We start from the raw sequence: 19,489 nt of genomic DNA on the forward strand, positions 1-19,489 counted from the left end.
ATGTAGTACGGACAGAAAACTGCAACATATTTCCCTGCATACATTGGGTTACGTTGCTTATGCAGCCCACTCTCTCTTTATATCAACCTATGGCCTGGAGGAAAGGGTGCCCATCTGGCCATGTGCAGCATGCACTACTCAGCAGTGTATAAACAGTCATTTTGGGACAGTGAAAGTGCCCAGAGGTAGCAGGGGGCAAAATTATTCGAGAGATGGCACAGATGACTGACTGTTCCATAGGGAAGGGAACGAAGTACAAGAAGATCTCTTGTTTTATATGTCTGAATAGAGATCTTTAACAAATGCTCAACCAATAGCTCCATTTCAATAAAAAAAATAAAAGCAAAAAATAAAATAAAAAATTATATATATTTTACACTAATGTGCTATAGGTTTTATTTACTAGACTCTACCCTACGGTAATTGTTAGTGGTGAAAAGAGTGAACTTGTGGCCTTTGTTGGGCTAAACGCTGTCAGCATAAATATTCTTAGTGTGTATAACTGGAGCCTTCCTGGCACATTAGTACACTTTTTTTTTTTTTTTTTGAAGATTCCTTCTGTGCAATTTTTGCACCCACTGGACTTTTGACTTTTTAAAAATAAAGGTCTGAGCTGCTGTATGTTTGTAGTGTAATTGAGGGTATTGCAACAAATCAGTTACCACTGTAAAGTGAAAAAGCAAGAGGGTTTCTAAAATCATTTTAGTTTAAAATCACTGCAGCAAAAAGTCTACACCAAAAATGAAAGGTTTTAAAACTGTTGATACATTTTCCCCCTCCCCCATTATATTTAGGATCTAGAATCCTTTACCACCATCCATAGTGCTAAGGTATTGATCAGAACAGACCTTTTTGTTATCATGCATTATTGAGAAAGAACTAATAAGACAAAAAAAAAACAATAAAACAAATTTATTATATTCCACAATGGTCTGAGTCATGTTTTCATTAAAAAGCACCATCTAAAATCTGAGAAAAATGAGAAAGAAATAAAAAAAATTAAAAACACAAATCCCTTAGAGGTCCTGTTTGTTTCCTTGAACATCGATGATGCCTAAATTCCATCCAAATGAGTAAGAGAGAATGTGCAGTTAATTAGACTTTAACAGGATGAAGATGCCCATATTTTATTAAACTTTGCACATCTGTGTCCAGCAGAAGTTTCCTATTTGCGCCGGACCCAGACTCCTAGGTGGCAGTAAAAATTACAACACCACAATTTGTTATTGTTGTACAACCCTATTGTATAAAAGTACACTGTAATCCCGGGTATTGGTGTCATAGGTGCCCTCAAGTGTTTTCGCTGACTTGTAATAAGAGTACATTCAGAAAGAACATTAAAAGGGTCTTAATTCGTTTCCTACTGATGGGCCCAAAAACAAAAAGTGTTCTATTGCTCTGCAGCACCACCGTAGGACAAATAAAACCTTACATAATTCTCACTGAACTCAAACTGTGTAATGCATGAATGTATCAGGTTCTCCAGAGGGTACAATGCTCTTTGCATGCTGCTTACTGCTCTGACTACTGGAGGAGAGTCCTGAAAACCAGACAAACCCTTTAAAAGGAAATCTATGATCAGTGTCACTTGCACTTTCTGTCTGTACCGACAGGTTAGTGCAGGTGACACTGATGACAACCATACTTACCTGCTCCAGTTCCGTGCTTCCGCTATCTTCCTCCATATTTTCTGTTCCGGGGCCAACTTGGAGCATGGGCGGAGCTTTCTGACGTCACCGCTGCTGTTTGCTAACAAGCCAGCAGAGATAGGCCCAAGAGAGGCAGCACTGGTGATGTCAGAACGGAAGATGCCGAGTAAGATAGCGGGAGCACGGAACAGGATCAGGTAAGTATGGTTGTCTGATTGTCGTCTGCACTTCATTTCTTTGCCAACAGGTAAGTGCAGGGATGACAGATTTCCTTTAAACTATTGGTTTATGTTCGTTTTTTTATACTAGATGCCCTTATTTAATGAATCTGCCACAGCTGTGCAACAAGATGTAAGGCTGCTTTTATCTGATACAAATGAACAGCTGGCTATTGGATGTGGCACTTTGAAGACTTCTAAAAACTGTTGGAAAAAAAAATTTCGCTAAAAAAACATATGTAAAAATTATTATACAATGTTAGACAACATTTCACAAAATGACTATAGATGAGAAGGGCCCAGTTATACCACAAAACCTAATCCACCCAACTTGCTGAATCCATAGCACAAACAATCGGATGTTCGCTTTCCATGATCCACAGGTACGGCCAATGAGACAGTTGCAATTGATTCTTCCAGATTATTCAACTAGAATTGTCTGTTTGTCATGGATCTCCAGAAGCCCTCTACGGGTCTAGGAGTAGTATGCCAGACTGTCACTCTAAACTGGTCTAAAACATTTCAAGAAGGTAAAAGTTAAGATATTTATTTTCAAGACTTCTGATGTCTGCAGAGCTCGTCACCAAAATTTATAGCAGATATTGCTACACAAAAAAAAAAGAGTAAAAACAGAGGAAATGTGATATATTGATATCAATGAAGGAGCTAGACATAGATGTTCTTCCTGAGCGGTGGGGGTTGGAGGTACAGCAGACCCGCAGGTTTTGTTGCCATTTATCTTCTTGTTCTTGGTTAAACATGCAATGTTTGGTTGAATGTATTGTTCCACTGCTAAACAGAGGAAATTTCTGTCTTGATTGTGAGGAAAGGACAGTGAAAAATAAAAAACTGAATATTTTCTTCTCTATGCTAAAGCACCCATAGGGTCCCAAGCTGGTAGCACCACTGGGTCCTGTTTCAGTACCTCCAAAACTTCCTCAGGTACGTGTTTCTTGTCCACAACAACTTCATAGACATATTCCGAGAACCATTCATCAGTCATGATGAGGTAACCTAGGCAGAAGCACAAGGATCTGAATTAGTTTAAAGTCACCTAGACACGCATGGCAATTATTGTACAATGACCCCCCCCCCCGACCTACGATCATTTCAACATACGATTGCCTCCCAGAGGCCATCGCATGTTGAAGGCAGCATCAACATACGATGCTTTTGTATGTCGGGGCTATCGCATAAACGGCTATCCGGCAGCGCAGACTACTTCAGCTGCCACCGGATAGCCGTTTACGATGCCCCGTGTTGTCCGCTGACGATCACTTACCTGTCCTCGGGGCTCCGGTGCGTCCTCTTCGGGATCCCCTGCATTGTCGGCGCTCTCCATAGTAGTCATCACGCCACTGCGCACGCCGTCCCGTCATCCAATAGGAGCGGCGTGCGTAACGACATGATGGCGGCGACAGAGAGCAAGGATGCCGGGGAAGCAGAGGCCTTGCTGGAGCGTCAGGGACACCCTGGGGATGCGGCGACAGCGATGGAAGGTGACATCCAGGGCAGCGGTGATGATCCGGAGCGGCGGGGACACGAGAGTATAACCTCCAATACCATTGGTCTTCAACCTGCGGACCTTCAGATGTTGCAAAACTACAACTCCCAGCATGCCCGGACAGCCGTTGGCTGTCCGGACATGCTGGGTGTTGTAGTTTTGCAACATCTGAAGGTCCTCAGGTTGTAGACCACTGTCCTATACTTTACATTGCACGGATCCCTCAACATACGATGGTTTCAACAAACGATGGTCCATTTGGAACGGATTACCATCGTATGTTGAGGGACCACTGTATGTCATACAGAAACCATATTTACTCAAATGTAAACATTCTGACTTTTTACTCAAATATTATATATTATAATATATATATATATATATATATACATATATATATACATATATACACACACACACACACACAACCATATATGCACAGCTCAGGAATAGACTGAAATGTTCTAACACAGGGATAAGACCAATAAACAACCAGAAGTGCTAAACTGTGGTATTGGGGCCTATCTCAGACCTGTGCATTACAGCATTAGCGCAGGGCTAGGATTATATCATTATTTAAACACTGTGGTTTATAGAGCTCTAAACACTTCTAGGACAGGCAGGCGCATGGCAACTAAATGTCAAGTTTCTTCACCACCCAAAAAAAAAAAAGTCTACGACAATCATAGGGGACAAGTCCCTAAGATAGGCAAAATGCCGGCAATTGTTGCCAAGTTGCTTATGTAGAATAATTTCCTTTTAAAATCCCACCCTAATTCCTGCACAATTCAATTCTGCTGAAAGCAAAATGTTTGGAATGAAAACACCTTCCAAGGTCTGGCTAAGGATTAAACAGTATAACTATTGTCCTTAGTCAAAAGCGGAACCAGATTTGTGGCCATTTTTGGTATCTCACTACTTGCATAGATTGTTTTTAACCTGCAGCTAGGTCTTCCATCATGTCTCGACATTCTCAGGTTGTCAAGGGCGGTTTGAACACTCAGTCTGTTGTGTTTTCCTGGCTTTGTATTCAAGGATTGCAAATAAAAACCTGAACATGTGAACTCACCCTAAGGGTTGTTGCAGAACAGCATATTGGTAAAGGTCCTTAATATGGAACTGCGATAATGACATATGGCTCATTGACAGTTTAAACTGAAAATACAGATGAAATATGGATACATAATAGGGAGGTTTTTTTTGTGTACAATTTGTTCAGTCTTTGCTTTTGTCAGTCTCATGTTTTTTCGTTATTTTTTATATAGTTTTTGTCAAAGAGATTACTTTTTTTTGCCGTTTTTGTTAGGTTGCCAAAATACAGATAATATATAAATTATGCACCAACTGCTTTTCCATGAAACTGCACAAATATGTAACTAAAATAAAGCCTTCTAAATACATAAAAATGGAAAAAAATCTAAATGGAACGAATATACACTGCTCAAAAAAATAAGGGGAACACTAAAACAACGCAATGTAACTCCAAGTCAATGACACTTCTGTGAAATCACACTGTCCACTCAGGAAGCAACACTGATTGACAATCAATTTCACATGGTGTTGTTCAAATGGAACAGACAACAGGTGGAAATTATAGGAAATTAGCAAGACACCCCCAATAAAGGAATGGTTCTGCAGATGTCATCACAGACCACTTCTCAGTTCCTATGCTTCCTGGCTGATTTTTTCGGTCACTTCTCAATGCTGGCGGTGCTTTCACTCTAGCAGTAGCATGAGACTGAGTCTACAACCCACACAAGTGGCTAAGGTAGTGCAGCTCATCCAGGATGGCACATCAATGCGACCTGTGGCAAGAAGGTTTGCTGTGTCTGTCAGTGTGGTGTCCAAAGCATGGAGGAGGCCAAAGGAGGGCAACAACCCAGCAGCAGGACCGCTACCTCCGCCTTTGTGCAAGGAGGAGCACTGCCAGAGCCCTGCAAAATGACCTCCAGCAGGCAACAAATGTGCCTATGTCCACTCCAACGGTCAGAAACAGACTCCATGAGGGTGGCATGAGGGCCTGACATCCACAGGTGGTTGTGCCTACAGCCCAATACCATGCAGGACGTTTGGCATTTGCCAGAGAACAACAAGATTGGCAAATTCGCCACAGACACCCTGTTCTCTTCACACTTAGCACGTAACAGACATGACAGAGTCTGGAGACGCCATGGAGAACGTTCCGCTGTCCGCAACATCCTCCAGCATGACCGGTTTGGCAGTGGATCAGTAATTGTGTGGGGTGGCATTTCTTTGGGGGGCCGCACAGCGCTCCATGTACTTGCCAGAGGTAGCCTGACTGCAATTAGGTAGCAAGATGAGATCCTCAGACCCCTTGTGAGACCATATGCTGGTGCGGTTGGCCCTGTGTTCCTCCTAATGCAAGACAATGCTAGACCTCATGTGGCTGGAGTGTGTCAGCAGCTCGTGCAAGAGGAAGGCATTGATGCTATGGACTGGCCCGCCCGTTCCACAGACCTGAATCCGATTGAGCACATCTGGGACATCATGTCTCGCTCCATCCACCAATGCAACGTTGCACCACAGACTGTCCAGGAGTCGCCACCTCATCAGGAGCATGCCCAGGCGTTGAAGGGAGGTTATACGGGCACATGGAGGCCACACACACTACTGAGCCTCATTTTGACTTGTTTTAAGGACATTACATCAAAGTTGGATCAGCCTGTAGTGTGGTTTTCCACTTTGATTTTAAGTGTGACTCCATATCCAGACCTCCATGGGTTGATAAATTTGATTTCCATTGATCATTTTTGTGTGATTTTGTCGTCAGCAGATTCAACTATGTAAAGACGAAACTATTTCATACGATTACTTCATTCATTCAGATCTAGGATGTGTTATCTAAGTGTTCCCTTTATTTTTTTGAGCAGTATAGATTCAACATATGAATATGTGAGCCCTACTGATGATATAGCTCAGGTACAGCATAATTTCATTGTAAAAATGCGCTTGTAAATTTAAAGTCTGTATTTTTAACATTAATGTGCTCTATGAAAAACATGACCTGGAGAACTTTTAATGTTCCTTTTAAAGAATACAGGTCGCATTCTAAATAAAACACGTAAGAATGTATTAACATACAATTCTAAAACTCACCCTGCTCTACAAAGCAGAGTTTAAGGGCATTACTAGTAACTTTGCTGTTTACAAGGATGTCTATTTTTTGGGTGGGATTTCCTCTAATGCTCTTATCACCATTAGTGTATTGATGCTACTAGCAAAATATGGTTCCCCAACTATACAAAACTTCCGCAAGTTGATAGCCTCCTATTTCCAGGTGGAGATTTCCAGAAATCACAACATTTTCCTTGGTTCTACGTCAGATTTAAAAGGAAGTTTGTTTGCTTCCCCATTGTTATTCTGTTAGCAATGCTTTTCAAACGTGATTAATGGACAGAAAAAGTGACTTCTAAGAAATGGAGGAAAAGCAATACTGCTAGATCAGGCCTTGGTGTAGACATGTGTAATAAGAGAACTGCTATAGGTCAAATACTACAGGACCTGGATATGACCCAAATAGCAAGTTGTAACTGCTGCTTGGACCAACACATGAGGCAAAGCACATGTAAAAACATATAGCAAAACCAGTTTAAAAGGGGTTATCCAGCTGGTGTGTTCCCCCCCCCCCCCCCCAAAGCTATCCCCATTGCATAGGATACATTAATATATATAAAATATATTTTAATGTTTACTCCCCCTCCAGTGCCTCCAATGTCCTGCTCTGGTCTCCTCTCTAATCCAAGAAGCACCTGGGCCCAATGTGTCATAATGCAGCTCAGCATATCACTGGCAGAGGCAAACCATCACTTAACCCACATAGGCTTAAATATAAAAAGTTACTTCCGCTTCATACACCCCGTGTGAAATGGCTGGTCACAAGGCAGCATGCCAGGACCAGAACCAGGAGAATAGCAGAGGAACAGAGCTGCACAGTGAGACATGGGGGCAGGGTAGCGGTTTCGCCTCACTATGTTAATATTTTTGGCCTAGGTTGCCATTTACCACTCTGCACTGTACATTTATGCACTTCAGTGTTAGGGGAGTATGGAGCCCTCTCTATAGCCAATGGCTGATGGCAGTTTTCAGCAGCTGACCAATGCGTTCACTGATAGACATGAAAATTAGTTCCAATGCTAGGCAGCTTGATGCTGCTGCCGCCAATGACAACCATGGCCTCTAGGCAGTTAAAAGCTGGGAGGCGGTTACTTCCAAAGGCCGATTGTTTCCCCCACAATACAATTATGGGATGAAGATTGGTTGTCTTATTAGCAAGAGGCTGTCAGAAGATGCTGAGAGTCAGCTGCTTATAGGAGCCAGAACCCATCATGTATCGAGCAGGCTTGGCTTCCATAGCTTCCTTACTCTTCCCCACACCTCACCCGCGATGCACATGCAAAAAACATTCTCATACAGCTCTGTTAATAGAAAAATGAATTAAGGCTTTTAGAAGCTGAGGAGGAAAGATAAAAAAGCAAAGAGGAAAATTTGTCCAGTTAAGACACTAAAAAGCGGGTGATCATTCCAGCCGAAGTACATCCAGTTACAACCCAAAAAAATTCCCTCATATGTGCATGGCTACTGAAAAATGAGTGTACACCAATACGTTTACTCATGGTGCTGGAGTGTGTGTGAGGAATGCAGTGTTTGCACACAAGCATGTTATACTGGAACATCTACTTAAAATAATGGAACAGTTAGACTTAAAAAGAAGCTTCCCTTGTTGTATAGTTTAATCAGAACTTCCTATGCAACTTACAGAGTGGGCTGGCAATGCTACAAAGGAACATTCAGCTGTACATAGTAGTCTCCGGTAATAAGCTATGGAATCTCTCCTTTAATCTCTGTGGCGCTTTGCAGAGGTCCATTCCAGACAGCCTGTGCCTTGGCCCTGGAACCTCTTCTAATTAATAAAGCCATTTGCGATTGTGAGGATTTGAGGACTTAGTGATTATTACAATGTATCCAGGAAGCTCTTACGTAGAAATCTACAGGCAGTTTCAGTTTACCTACATGTTCCCCAGACACTAGCTTTGTATCCATGATCTGCTATTCATTACATACCTACCAGGACACTGTATCCTCGGTTTGTAAAAATACAACTATCTACCAGACGTACGGGTAGTCAAAGTGTCAAAGCCATCATGTTACATACATATATACTCTTACATAAGGGACCAAATGAAAACAAACAGACTATCAAACATTGTTAGGTTTAATGACCTACAAGAACATTTTTTCCCTTTAACTTATGTTTATACTTCAGCTAATTTCCGCATTTTGTAGCTAGGTGTCAGGATCAGATTAATAAATCTTCTGTTACTTATTTGGAAACATAGAAGATAGACATCAGCAAGAAGGCCAGCTGGTCCATCCATTTATTTCATTTCTATCTTAGGATATATATGAGTTTATCCCAGACATACTTCCAGTCACTTTACCAACCACATCTGCTGAAAGTCTCATCCAAGCATCTACCACTGCTTCTGATCTTCCCAAAACTAACCCCAAATTGTGCCCCCTTGTTATTGAGTTCAGTTTATTATTTTTATTATTGTGTCCAAGTATAAAATAAATTATTAGGTTTACTATGAGCAATAGGGTGCTGGAGGTCCACAATTGTTAGCCACTAGGCAAGTTACTCTTTGTTATCACATTAATATCACAATGTCAGTGTGTTGCCTTGATCCTCATTGCGGCGTAAGCACAAGGAGATTTGCTAGGGTGCTTATATAAACCCATTTTTTGCATCTTTTTGTTAAATGTTTACATGTACATTTACCTTGTACCTCGGCAATAACTCTTTCACTGGGCATTGTTTAGACCTCCACTGTTCTCTTTTCCCATCGGTTTTCCCTGGAAAGTTATGTTGCATTGGACATTATCTATTATATATATATGTGTGTGTGTGTGTTTTTGATTTTTTTCATTTACTCTTCTCTTTTTTTTTGTTAATCTTTTTAAATCGTTTAAATCTGTTAATGTTTTAAATGTTTGTGTTTGCACTTATGTCAAATAAACTTTGATAAATTGATCTATATACGCCTCCTCGCTGTTTCTATACTATGAGCAATAGAAGCATATAAAGTAAATATTTATTAATTATTGTACTTTCATAGGGCAACAATCCCCAAAAGAGATTTTATAGGGTCAGAGGAAGATGATTAGAAGTCTCAACCTTCCCCCAACAACTGTAACAGTGTACTATAGGTTTTACAGACAACTGACTACTTTAAAAAAAAAATTTTTTAATATATATATATATATCTTAAAAATAATAATAATGACCGTGTATATAACATATTTACATATACAGGACTATTCCCCACTTCCCTGCTGCCAACCATGCAAGGAGGTACCCCACAGAAAAAAGCACCAACCAGGACTGGGCCACAGCTCTCAGAGGGTCATAAAGCAACTACATGGTAGGTCTTTTTGGTATGGTCTTGGCCCTCTCTACCATGTCATTCTATATGCAAATAAAAAGCCTGAACCTACTACTATGTTGTCATTGAAATACACTCAGGCTTACCTTTATTTCCACGGTCATCTCCCCAGGAGTTTTCTACTCGCCATTTCTCATATTCACCTTCATGGCCATCCTGGAAATGCAGAGTAATACACAATGTGAAGAACTGAATTTAACCGAAGAAGCAAATGGCAACACAAATGTTTAGATAGTGGAATTAATAGGCAATGCAAACATCTTTCCAGAGCTCTTCTTGTACCTAGGCCTGTAACCATGACAAGCAGGCATCCTCTGTGTTGTACTGTTCCATAGTCTCGCTGCTTCTTACTAAAGATAATGGGGGAGATTTATCAAAACCTGTCCAGAGGAAAAGTTGCCCAGTTGCCCATAGCGACCAATCAGATCGCTTCTTTCATTTTGCAGAGGCCTTGTTAAAAATGAAAGTAGTAATCTGATTGGTTGCTATGGGCAACTCAGCAACTTTTCCTCTGGACAGATTTTGATGAATCTCCCCCTATGTTTTTGTGGTTGTTTCATTGAATTAATTTAAAAAAAGGGTCCTTTCTTGAAGAAATTTAACATTAGAAGTTACATGTACTAGATTTATAAGGTGGGACATTGATTCAGGGATTTATTCTGAATTAGGAAGGAATTATTCCCATGGTATGGGTTTATTTTTTTCTGTCTTACTCTGGTCCAACACAGTAGGGTTTTAGGATGAACCTGAAAAACTCACATCTTTTCCACCCTATCAACAATGTAACTCTGAATTTACAGTATGGGAATTTAATGTTACTGAATGGCATCATGAAAACAAACAAGACACCAATATATCATATGCAATCTGACTCTTTCCTTTAGCTAAAATGTGATTTATCTTTAGCTGAAAATGTTCTTATCCTTTTATCTAAGCTAGAACTGCACATTTGGAGTCCATTTACACCAGCGTAGAGCTATATATCAGTCCATTTACACCAGCATAGAGCTATATATCAGTCCATTTACACCAGCGTAGAGCTATATATCAGTCCATTTACACCAGCGTAGAGCTATATATCAGTCCATTTACACCAGCGTAGAGCTATATATCAGTCCATTTACACCAGCGTAGAGCTATATATCAGTCCATTTACACCAGCGTAGAGCTATATATCAGTCCATTTACACCAGCGTAGAGCTATATATCAGTCCATTTACACCAGCATAGAGCTATATATCAGTCCATTTACACCAGCATAGAGCTATATATCAGTCCATTTACACCAGCGTAGAGCTATATATCAGTCCATTTACACCAGCGTAGAGCTATATATCAGTCCATTTACACCAGCGTAGAGCTATATATCAGTCCATTTACACCAGCGTAGAGCTATATATCAGTCCATTTACACCAGCGTAGAGCTATATATCAGTCCATTTACACCAGCGTAGAGCTATATATCAGTCCATTTACACCAGCGTAGAGCTATATATCAGTCCATTTACACCAGCGTAGAGCTATATATCAGTCCATTTACACCAGCGTAGAGCTATATATCAGTCCATTTACACCAGCATAGAGCTATATATCAGTCCATTTACACCAGCATAGAGCTATATATCAGTCCATTTACACCAGCGTAGAGCTATATATCAGTCCATTTACACCAGCGTAGAGCTATATATCAGTCCATTTACACCAGCGTAGAGCTATATATCTGTCCATTTACACCAGCATAGAGCTATATATCAGTCCATTTACACCAGCGTAGAGCTATATATCAGTCCATTTACACCAGCATAGAGCTATATATCAGTCCATTTACACCAGCGTAGAGCTATATATCAGTCCATTTACACCAGTGTAGAGCTATATATCAATCAGTCCATTTACACCAGTGTAGAGCTATATATCCGTACATATTCACCAGCGTAGAGCTATATATCAGTCCATTTACACCAGCGTAGAGCTATACATCAGTCCATTTACACCAGCGTAGAGCTATACATCAGTCCATTTACACCAGCGTAGAGCTATACATCAGTCCATTTACACCAGCGTAGAGCTATACATCAGTCCATTTACACCAGCGTAGAGCTATACATCAGTCCATTTACACCAGCGTAGAGCTATACATCAGTCCATTTACACCAGCGTAGAGCTATACATCAGTCCATTTACACCAGCGTAGAGCTATACATCAGTCCATTTACACCAGCGTAGAGCTATACATCAGTCCATTTACACCAGCGTAGAGCTATATATCAGTCCATTTGCACCAGCGTAGAGCTATATATCAGTCCATTTACACCAGTGTAGAGCTATATATCCGTACATATTCACCAGTGTAGAGCTATATATCAGTCCATTTACACCAGCGTAGAGCTATACATCAGTCCATTTACACCAGCGTAGAGCTATACATCAGTCCATTTACACCAGCGTAGAGCTATACATCAGTCCATTTACACCAGCGTAGAGCTATACATCAGTCCATTTACACCAGCGTAGAGCTATACATCAGTCCATTTACACCAGTGTAGAGCTATACATCAGTCCATTTACACCAGTGTAGAGCTATATATCAGTCCATTTGCACCAGTGTAGAGCTATATATCAGTCCATTTACACCAGTGTAGAGCTATATATCCGTACATATTCACCAGTGTAGAGCTATATATCAGTCCATTTACACCAGCGTAGAGCTATACATCAGTCCATTTACACCAGCGTAGAGCTATACATCAGTCCATTTACACCAGCGTAGAGCTATACATCAGTCCATTTACACCAGCGTAGAGCTATACATCAGTCCATTTACACCAGCGTAGAGCTATACATCAGTCCATTTACACCAGCGTAGAGCTATATATCAGTCCATTTACACCAGCGTAGAGCTATACATCAGTCCATTTACACCAGTGTAGAGCTATATATCAGTCCATTTGCACCAGTGTAGAGCTATATATCAGTCCATTTGCACCAGTGTAGAGCTATATATCAGTCCATTTACACCAGTGTAGAGCTATATATCCGTACATATTCACCAGTGTAGAGCTATATATCAGTCCATTTACACCAGCGTAGAGCTATATATCAGTCCATTTACACCAGCGTAGCGCTATATATCAGTCCATTTACACCAGCGTAGAGCTATACATCAGTCCATTTACACCAGCGTAGAGCTATATATCAGTCCATTTACACCAGTGTAGAGCTATATATCAATCAGTCCATTTACACCAGTGTAGAGCTATATATCCGTACATATTCACCAGTGTAGAGCTATATATCAGTCCATTTACACCAGCGTAGAGCTATATATCAGTCCATTTACACCAGCGTAGAGCTATATATCTGTCCATTTACACCAGCATAGAGCTATATATCAGTCCATTTACACCAGCGTAGAGCTATATATCAGTCCATTTACACCAGCATAGAGCTATATATCAGTCCATTTACACCAGCGTAGAGCTATATATCAGTCCATTTACACCAGTGTAGAGCTATATATCAATCAGTCCATTTACACCAGTGTAGAGCTATATATCCGTACATATTCACCAGCGTAGAGCTATATATCAGTCCATTTACACCAGCGTAGAGCTATACATCAGTCCATTTACACCAGCGTAGAGCTATACATCAGTCCATTTACACCAGCGTAGAGCTATACATCAGTCCATTTACACCAGCGTAGAGCTATACATCAGTCCATTTACACCAGCGTAGAGCTATACATCAGTCCATTTACACCAGCGTAGAGCTATACATCAGTCCATTTACACCAGTGTAGAGCTATACATCAGTCCATTTACACCAGCGTAGAGCTATACATCAGTCCATTTACACCAGCGTAGAGCTATACATCAGTCCATTTACACCAGCGTAGAGCTATACATCAGTCCATTTACACCAGTGTAGAGCTATACATCAGTCCATTTACACCAGTGTAGAGCTATATATCAGTCCATTTGCACCAGTGTAGAGCTATATATCAGTCCATTTACACCAGTGTAGAGCTATATATCCGTACATATTCACCAGTGTAGAGCTATATATCAGTCCATTTACACCAGCGTAGAGCTATACATCAGTCCATTTACACCAGCGTAGAGCTATACATCAGTCCATTTACACCAGCGTAGAGCTATACATCAGTCCATTTACACCAGCGTAGAGCTATACATCAGTCCATTTACACCAGCGTAGAGCTATACATCAGTCCATTTACACCAGCGTAGAGCTATATATCAGTCCATTTACACCAGCGTAGAGCTATACATCAGTCCATTTACACCAGTGTAGAGCTATATATCAGTCCATTTGCACCAGTGTAGAGCTATATATCAGTCCATTTGCACCAGTGTAGAGCTATATATCAGTCCATTTACACCAGTGTAGAGCTATATATCCGTACATATTCACCAGTGTAGAGCTATATATCAGTCCATTTACACCAGCGTAGAGCTATATATCAGTCCATTTACACCAGCGTAGCGCTATATATCAGTCCATTTACACCAGCGTAGAGCTATACATCAGTCCATTTACACCAGCGTAGAGCTATATATCAGTCCATTTACACCAGTGTAGAGCTATATATCAATCAGTCCATTTACACCAGTGTAGAGCTATATATCCGTACATATTCACCAGTGTAGAGCTATATATCAGTCCATTTACACCAGCGTAGAGCTATATATCAGTACATTTACACCAGTGTAGAGATATTTCAGTACATTTACACCAGTGTAGAGCTATTTCAGTACATTTACACCAGTGTAGAGCTATATATCTGTAAATTTACACCAGCGTAGAGCTATATATCAGTCCATTTACACCAGTGTAGAGCTATATATCAGTACATTTACACCAGCGTAGAGCTATATATCAGTACATTTACACCAGTGTAGAGCTATATCCGTACATTTACACCAGTGCAGAGCTATATCAGTACATTTACACCAGTGTAGGGATATATACTTACGGAGTAGTGTCCTTTTAATTCATATGATAACGGAAAATGAATCAGCTTATGTGATCTGATCAATATCACTGGTTGAGAACGGTAAACCTCCGAATACAGGCTGCATTTATGACCTCTTTGTAATAATGTAGTGAGTAAATTTTTGCATAATCCATTCCCTATACCAGTGTTTCCCAACCAGGGTGCCTCCAGCTGTTGCAAAACTACAACTCCCAGCATGCCCGGACAGCCAACAGTATGCTGGGAGTTGTAGTTTTGCAACAGCTGGAGGCACCCTGGTTGGGAAACACTGGTATAGGGAATGGATTATGCAACAATTTACTCACTACATTTCCAACAGCTGGAGGCACCCTGGTTGGTAAACACTGCCCTATACATTGCCACAAACTATACAGCAACAAGTGACCCCTGTTTTTGCCCATTCATGGCCATTCCACACATATAGCAATGAAGTTATATGAACCTAAAACTGTAAAACCAAGTCTTGTAAGAAGCAGCTTCCAAGGAGGCAGTTTCCAGACAAGGACACTTAATCAGGGAGAATGTTTTACCCCATCACACAGGAGTGGGAGCTTATCTGATGCCTTTGATGCTATTAGGTGCAGTACAAAGAATTAAAACGGCAGAGTCACAAGTTAATCTCATACCAGCAGCACGAACAAAGGTTTTAATGTTGCTTAAATGCAACAGCGGATTTAAGTTTGCTCAATCCTTTACCATCCCAAGCACAAATTCCCAGGCAAGGTATTCTTTCTTTTGCTATTTTCTTAGATAATCCAGTTAAGAGACAGAAAAGCGCTGCATTCTGTAACCATCGGGGTGGGAAGAATAACAAACCGGAAGGTCAGTGTACAAAATTTTTTTTAATGAATCTCCTCCTGGGGCTTTTTCTCAGTATACAAGACTCATGAGGTCAGTATCTTCACAGAGCAGAAGGGGTCGAATTCTCTTCTGTCGTCAGAAAGTATACTAGAGAGCAATGTGGGAGTTGAGGTGAAGTGTATAGAAGGGTACATATTTCAGAATAAGGGATGCTTCTGAGAAAAGATAAAGGAAGTTACAAAAAATGAAACCCCATAAAATAGAGATTAAGAGAAATCCTGATTGAAAGTACTGTAAATATGCGATTTAGCCTTAAAGGGGTACCCCAGTGGAAAACATTTTTTTTTTAAATAAACTGGAGCCAGAAAGTTAAAGTGTACCTTTCGTCAGCAAAAACTTTTAATATATTGTAGATATGACAATAATATGTGTATTTGTAATATACATTGGTTAAAAAATGTGTATATTTATGGGTGAAAAAGTGCTGTCCCTGCAACTATTGCCTTTGGAGTACAAATACAGGAAGTGAGGACAGAACAAGCAGGGCTCTGTGCAGGCTCCTGGTTTGTCAATCATCCTCATGTGTGAGCCCATTAGCATGTCACAGAGCCTCCGTGCGCACAGAGCCCCGCTTGCCCTCCGTGAGCACAGAGCCCCGCTTGTCCTCCGTGAGCACAGAGCCCCGCTTGTCCTCCGTGAGCACAGAGCCCCGCTTGTCCTCCGTGCGCAAAAAGTTTATGTTGATGACAGGTACACTTTAAACAGATTTGTATATTAGGAGTTGTCACTAGCGCTCCTGTGGATTACTTCTATTTAAAAATCTTATTACTTCCAGTACTCATCAGCTGCTGTATACTATAGAGGAAGTTCTTTTCTTTTTGAATTTCCTTTCTGTCTGACCACAGTGTTTGGGAACTTTCCAGAGTAGGAGCAAATCCCTATAGCAAATCTATACAGCTTTAGACAGTTCCTGACATGGACAAATGAACTTCCTCTGTATTATACAGCAGCTGATAAGTATTGGAAGGATTAAGATTTTTTAATAGAAGTAATTTACAAATCTGTTTAGCTTTCTGGCACATAAAATGTTTTCCCAGTGGAGTACCCCTTTAAAGATGCACCTCAGGGTGCAATATTAACCCTAAAAAAATGTTTACAAGTAAATACCATTTCTTTATAGATTTTTTTTATTCTCAGACAGCGCCGTTCTTATAAATAATTCCAACCCTACATGGGTGAGCGTGCATGGCTAGATGCCTGACTATATTTACAGCTAGGTGACTAACCTTTAACACAGGACGATTATTGGCCAAACAAATGTTTACTCCCGACTATTGCCCTGTGAAAGAGGCCATGCAATCAGCTGATAAACAAGCAGACAGAACACTCATTCGGCTGCTCATCCTAGGTTTTCTCTCTCTTTTCTCTCCCCTTGTAGAGGTTAGAAAGGGATGATAACCAAGCGCACCCTTCCATAGGCCAAGAAAATCAGCTGTATCTTTTAAAATGAACAGGACTGAAATGGCACATACACTGCTCCAAAAACTTCGGGGGAAGATAAATGGGCACTGTCAGATACAAAAACTTTTGATATGTTGTAAAGCATGTATAACCAATAGGTTTTGCAATTGCTTTCATTTAAAAAATTTCAGTATGATTAAGAACAAAATGAATTATCAACGATCAATGGAAACCAAAATCATCAGTTACTTTTAGACCAAAGTAAAAATGAAAATCATACTCAGATTTAATTTGTGCAAATTTATTCATAGCAACTGTCAATGGGACTGTGAATGGGGTTTGTCAGAACCCAGCAGTTTCTGTTGTGCTCCATCCTAATTCAGGGTCTGACCAATACAAGAAAAAAAAGTCCTGAACAGACCCTGAACGGGAAGGATGTTAACAGCAGTGTGAAAGAAGCCCAACCTTAATAGGCTACAGGTACGTCATGCTACCAGTAAGCACAAGAACACAAAGTGTGAAAACTGAGAAGAAAAACGCCAGGAAGGATAAGGGGAGAGTAATGTCTATAAAACCCCTTTTCCTTTTTGTTGGTTGTTATCTTACTGTTGTCTTTGTTCAGGCTGACCCTTCCACAGGCTGAGAAAAGTTGCCTTCAGAGATGAATAAGTGTATGTTTCCACAGCAGAATTTCCGCAATTCTGCAGAAATTCAGTTCAGCAGGCTTTGCAGAACCCCGCCAGGATTCTGTTCTCATGGAATTCAGCTATGGAGTTCAGCGAATGTGGAAAGAATGCCCGCTGCGGAAATTCTGCTGTCTGAATGGGACTGGGAATCCCATTTAAATCAATAAATAGTAAGTTACGGCAGAAATTACAGCTGAATTCCGCACTGAAATTCCATTGCGTGAACATATTGTAAGAGCCATAGAAATGAATTCAAGTAGACAATAACTTTCAAGCACTAAGAGGAATTTATATAGAATAGCATATTTATGTTTATGGGGTTATTCAGGAATCTAATTATATATAATATATATATATATATATATATATATATATATATATATATATATATATATATATATATATATTTATATATATATATATATATATTATATTATATTATAATATAATATATATATATATATACACACACACACACACACACACACACACACACACACACACACACACACACATATATCTATCAACTGGCTCCAGAAAGTTAAACAGATTTGTAAATTACTTCTATTAAAAAATCTTAATCCTTTCAGTATTTATGAGCTGCTGAAGTTGAGTTGTTATTTTCTGTCTAAGTGCTCTCTGATGACACCTGTCTCGGGAACCGCCTAGAGTAGAAGCAAATCCCCATAGCAAACCTCTACTCTGTGCAGTTCCCGAGACAAGCAGAGATGTCAGCAGAGAGCATTGTTGCCAGACAGAAAAGAACAACTCAACTTCAGCAGCTGATAATTATTGGAAGGATTAAGATTTTTTAATAGAAGTGATTTACAAATCTGTTTAACTTTCGGGAGCCAATATATATTATATAATATAGAATATAGAATATATAATATAATATATCTAAAAAAAAACACAACAAAGTATTTTCCCCCTGAAATACCCCTTTAAGGTTTTTGCTACAATTTAATAATGCTAGGGATGTAGAGACCCTGACATTTGTACCATTAAGTAGGTTTTGTGATGAATAAAAAATGTAATATTTTGGCTTCATACTCCACCTTCTCAGTGACAGCAGTCAGAGCCATGGCATGTGTCATCAGAGAGTCTCCAAAAATAAGTCTCTCTGCCTTGTTCATGTTCTTGACAGAAACCCCAAACACCAGCTCGTGGTCAAATCTAAAATGAAAGGATTGAAAAGGTTTGAAACGAACTGAAAGTAAGTGCAATAAAAAACACAAAGTATAAAAATAAAATGTGCTAAAAATATATTCTTCATAGCGGCTGTATGACATAATAAAGGAAAACTGTCATCAGTGTCACCCGCAAAACCTGTTGGTACAGGCTTGTAGTGCAGGTGACACGGATTAAAATGATACTCACCACTGCCAGATCCTTTCCTGCTGTTATGCTTTTCTTATTCGGTTGCAGGCTTGGGGCAACACGGGCAGAGCTCCAGAAGCACGCTGAAATCTCTGCTGCAGCTTTCTCACTGTGCCTGCGCTCTGAAGATTCTACAGTGTCGAGAGCGGAGGGAGGTTTATGCGGCCTCAGCCAATCAGGGAGGACCTGCGAGCTGCTGGGTGATGCGGACACAGGATTCTTTAGGGGGCAGGAATCTTCAGAACACAGTTGAAGTGAGGAAGCAGCAGCCGCTGTGACATCGTGCTCCTCAAGTTCCGCCTGTGCCCC

General features: G+C 40.3%; 1 protein-coding gene across 1 annotated transcript in view; it reads right to left on the minus strand.

Moving 5' to 3' along the window:
• Window positions 1-897: 897 nt before the first annotated feature.
• Window positions 898-19,489, minus strand: part of BLMH (bleomycin hydrolase) — a 65,052-nt gene continuing 46,460 nt past the window's right edge. The window contains exons 10-12 of the mRNA XM_056559007.1: window positions 18,859-18,976; window positions 9,922-9,991; window positions 898-2,881 (exon numbers count right to left, since the gene is read on the minus strand). Of these exons, the coding sequence (XP_056414982.1) occupies window positions 2,733-2,881; window positions 9,922-9,991; window positions 18,859-18,976 (337 nt within the window). The 3' untranslated portion in view covers window positions 898-2,732. The remainder of the gene's footprint in view (window positions 2,882-9,921; window positions 9,992-18,858; window positions 18,977-19,489) is intronic.

The sequence above is a fragment of the Hyla sarda genome, chromosome 2, assembly GCF_029499605.1.
Source record: "Hyla sarda isolate aHylSar1 chromosome 2, aHylSar1.hap1, whole genome shotgun sequence".
Lineage (NCBI taxonomy): Eukaryota > Metazoa > Chordata > Amphibia > Anura > Hylidae > Hyla > Hyla sarda.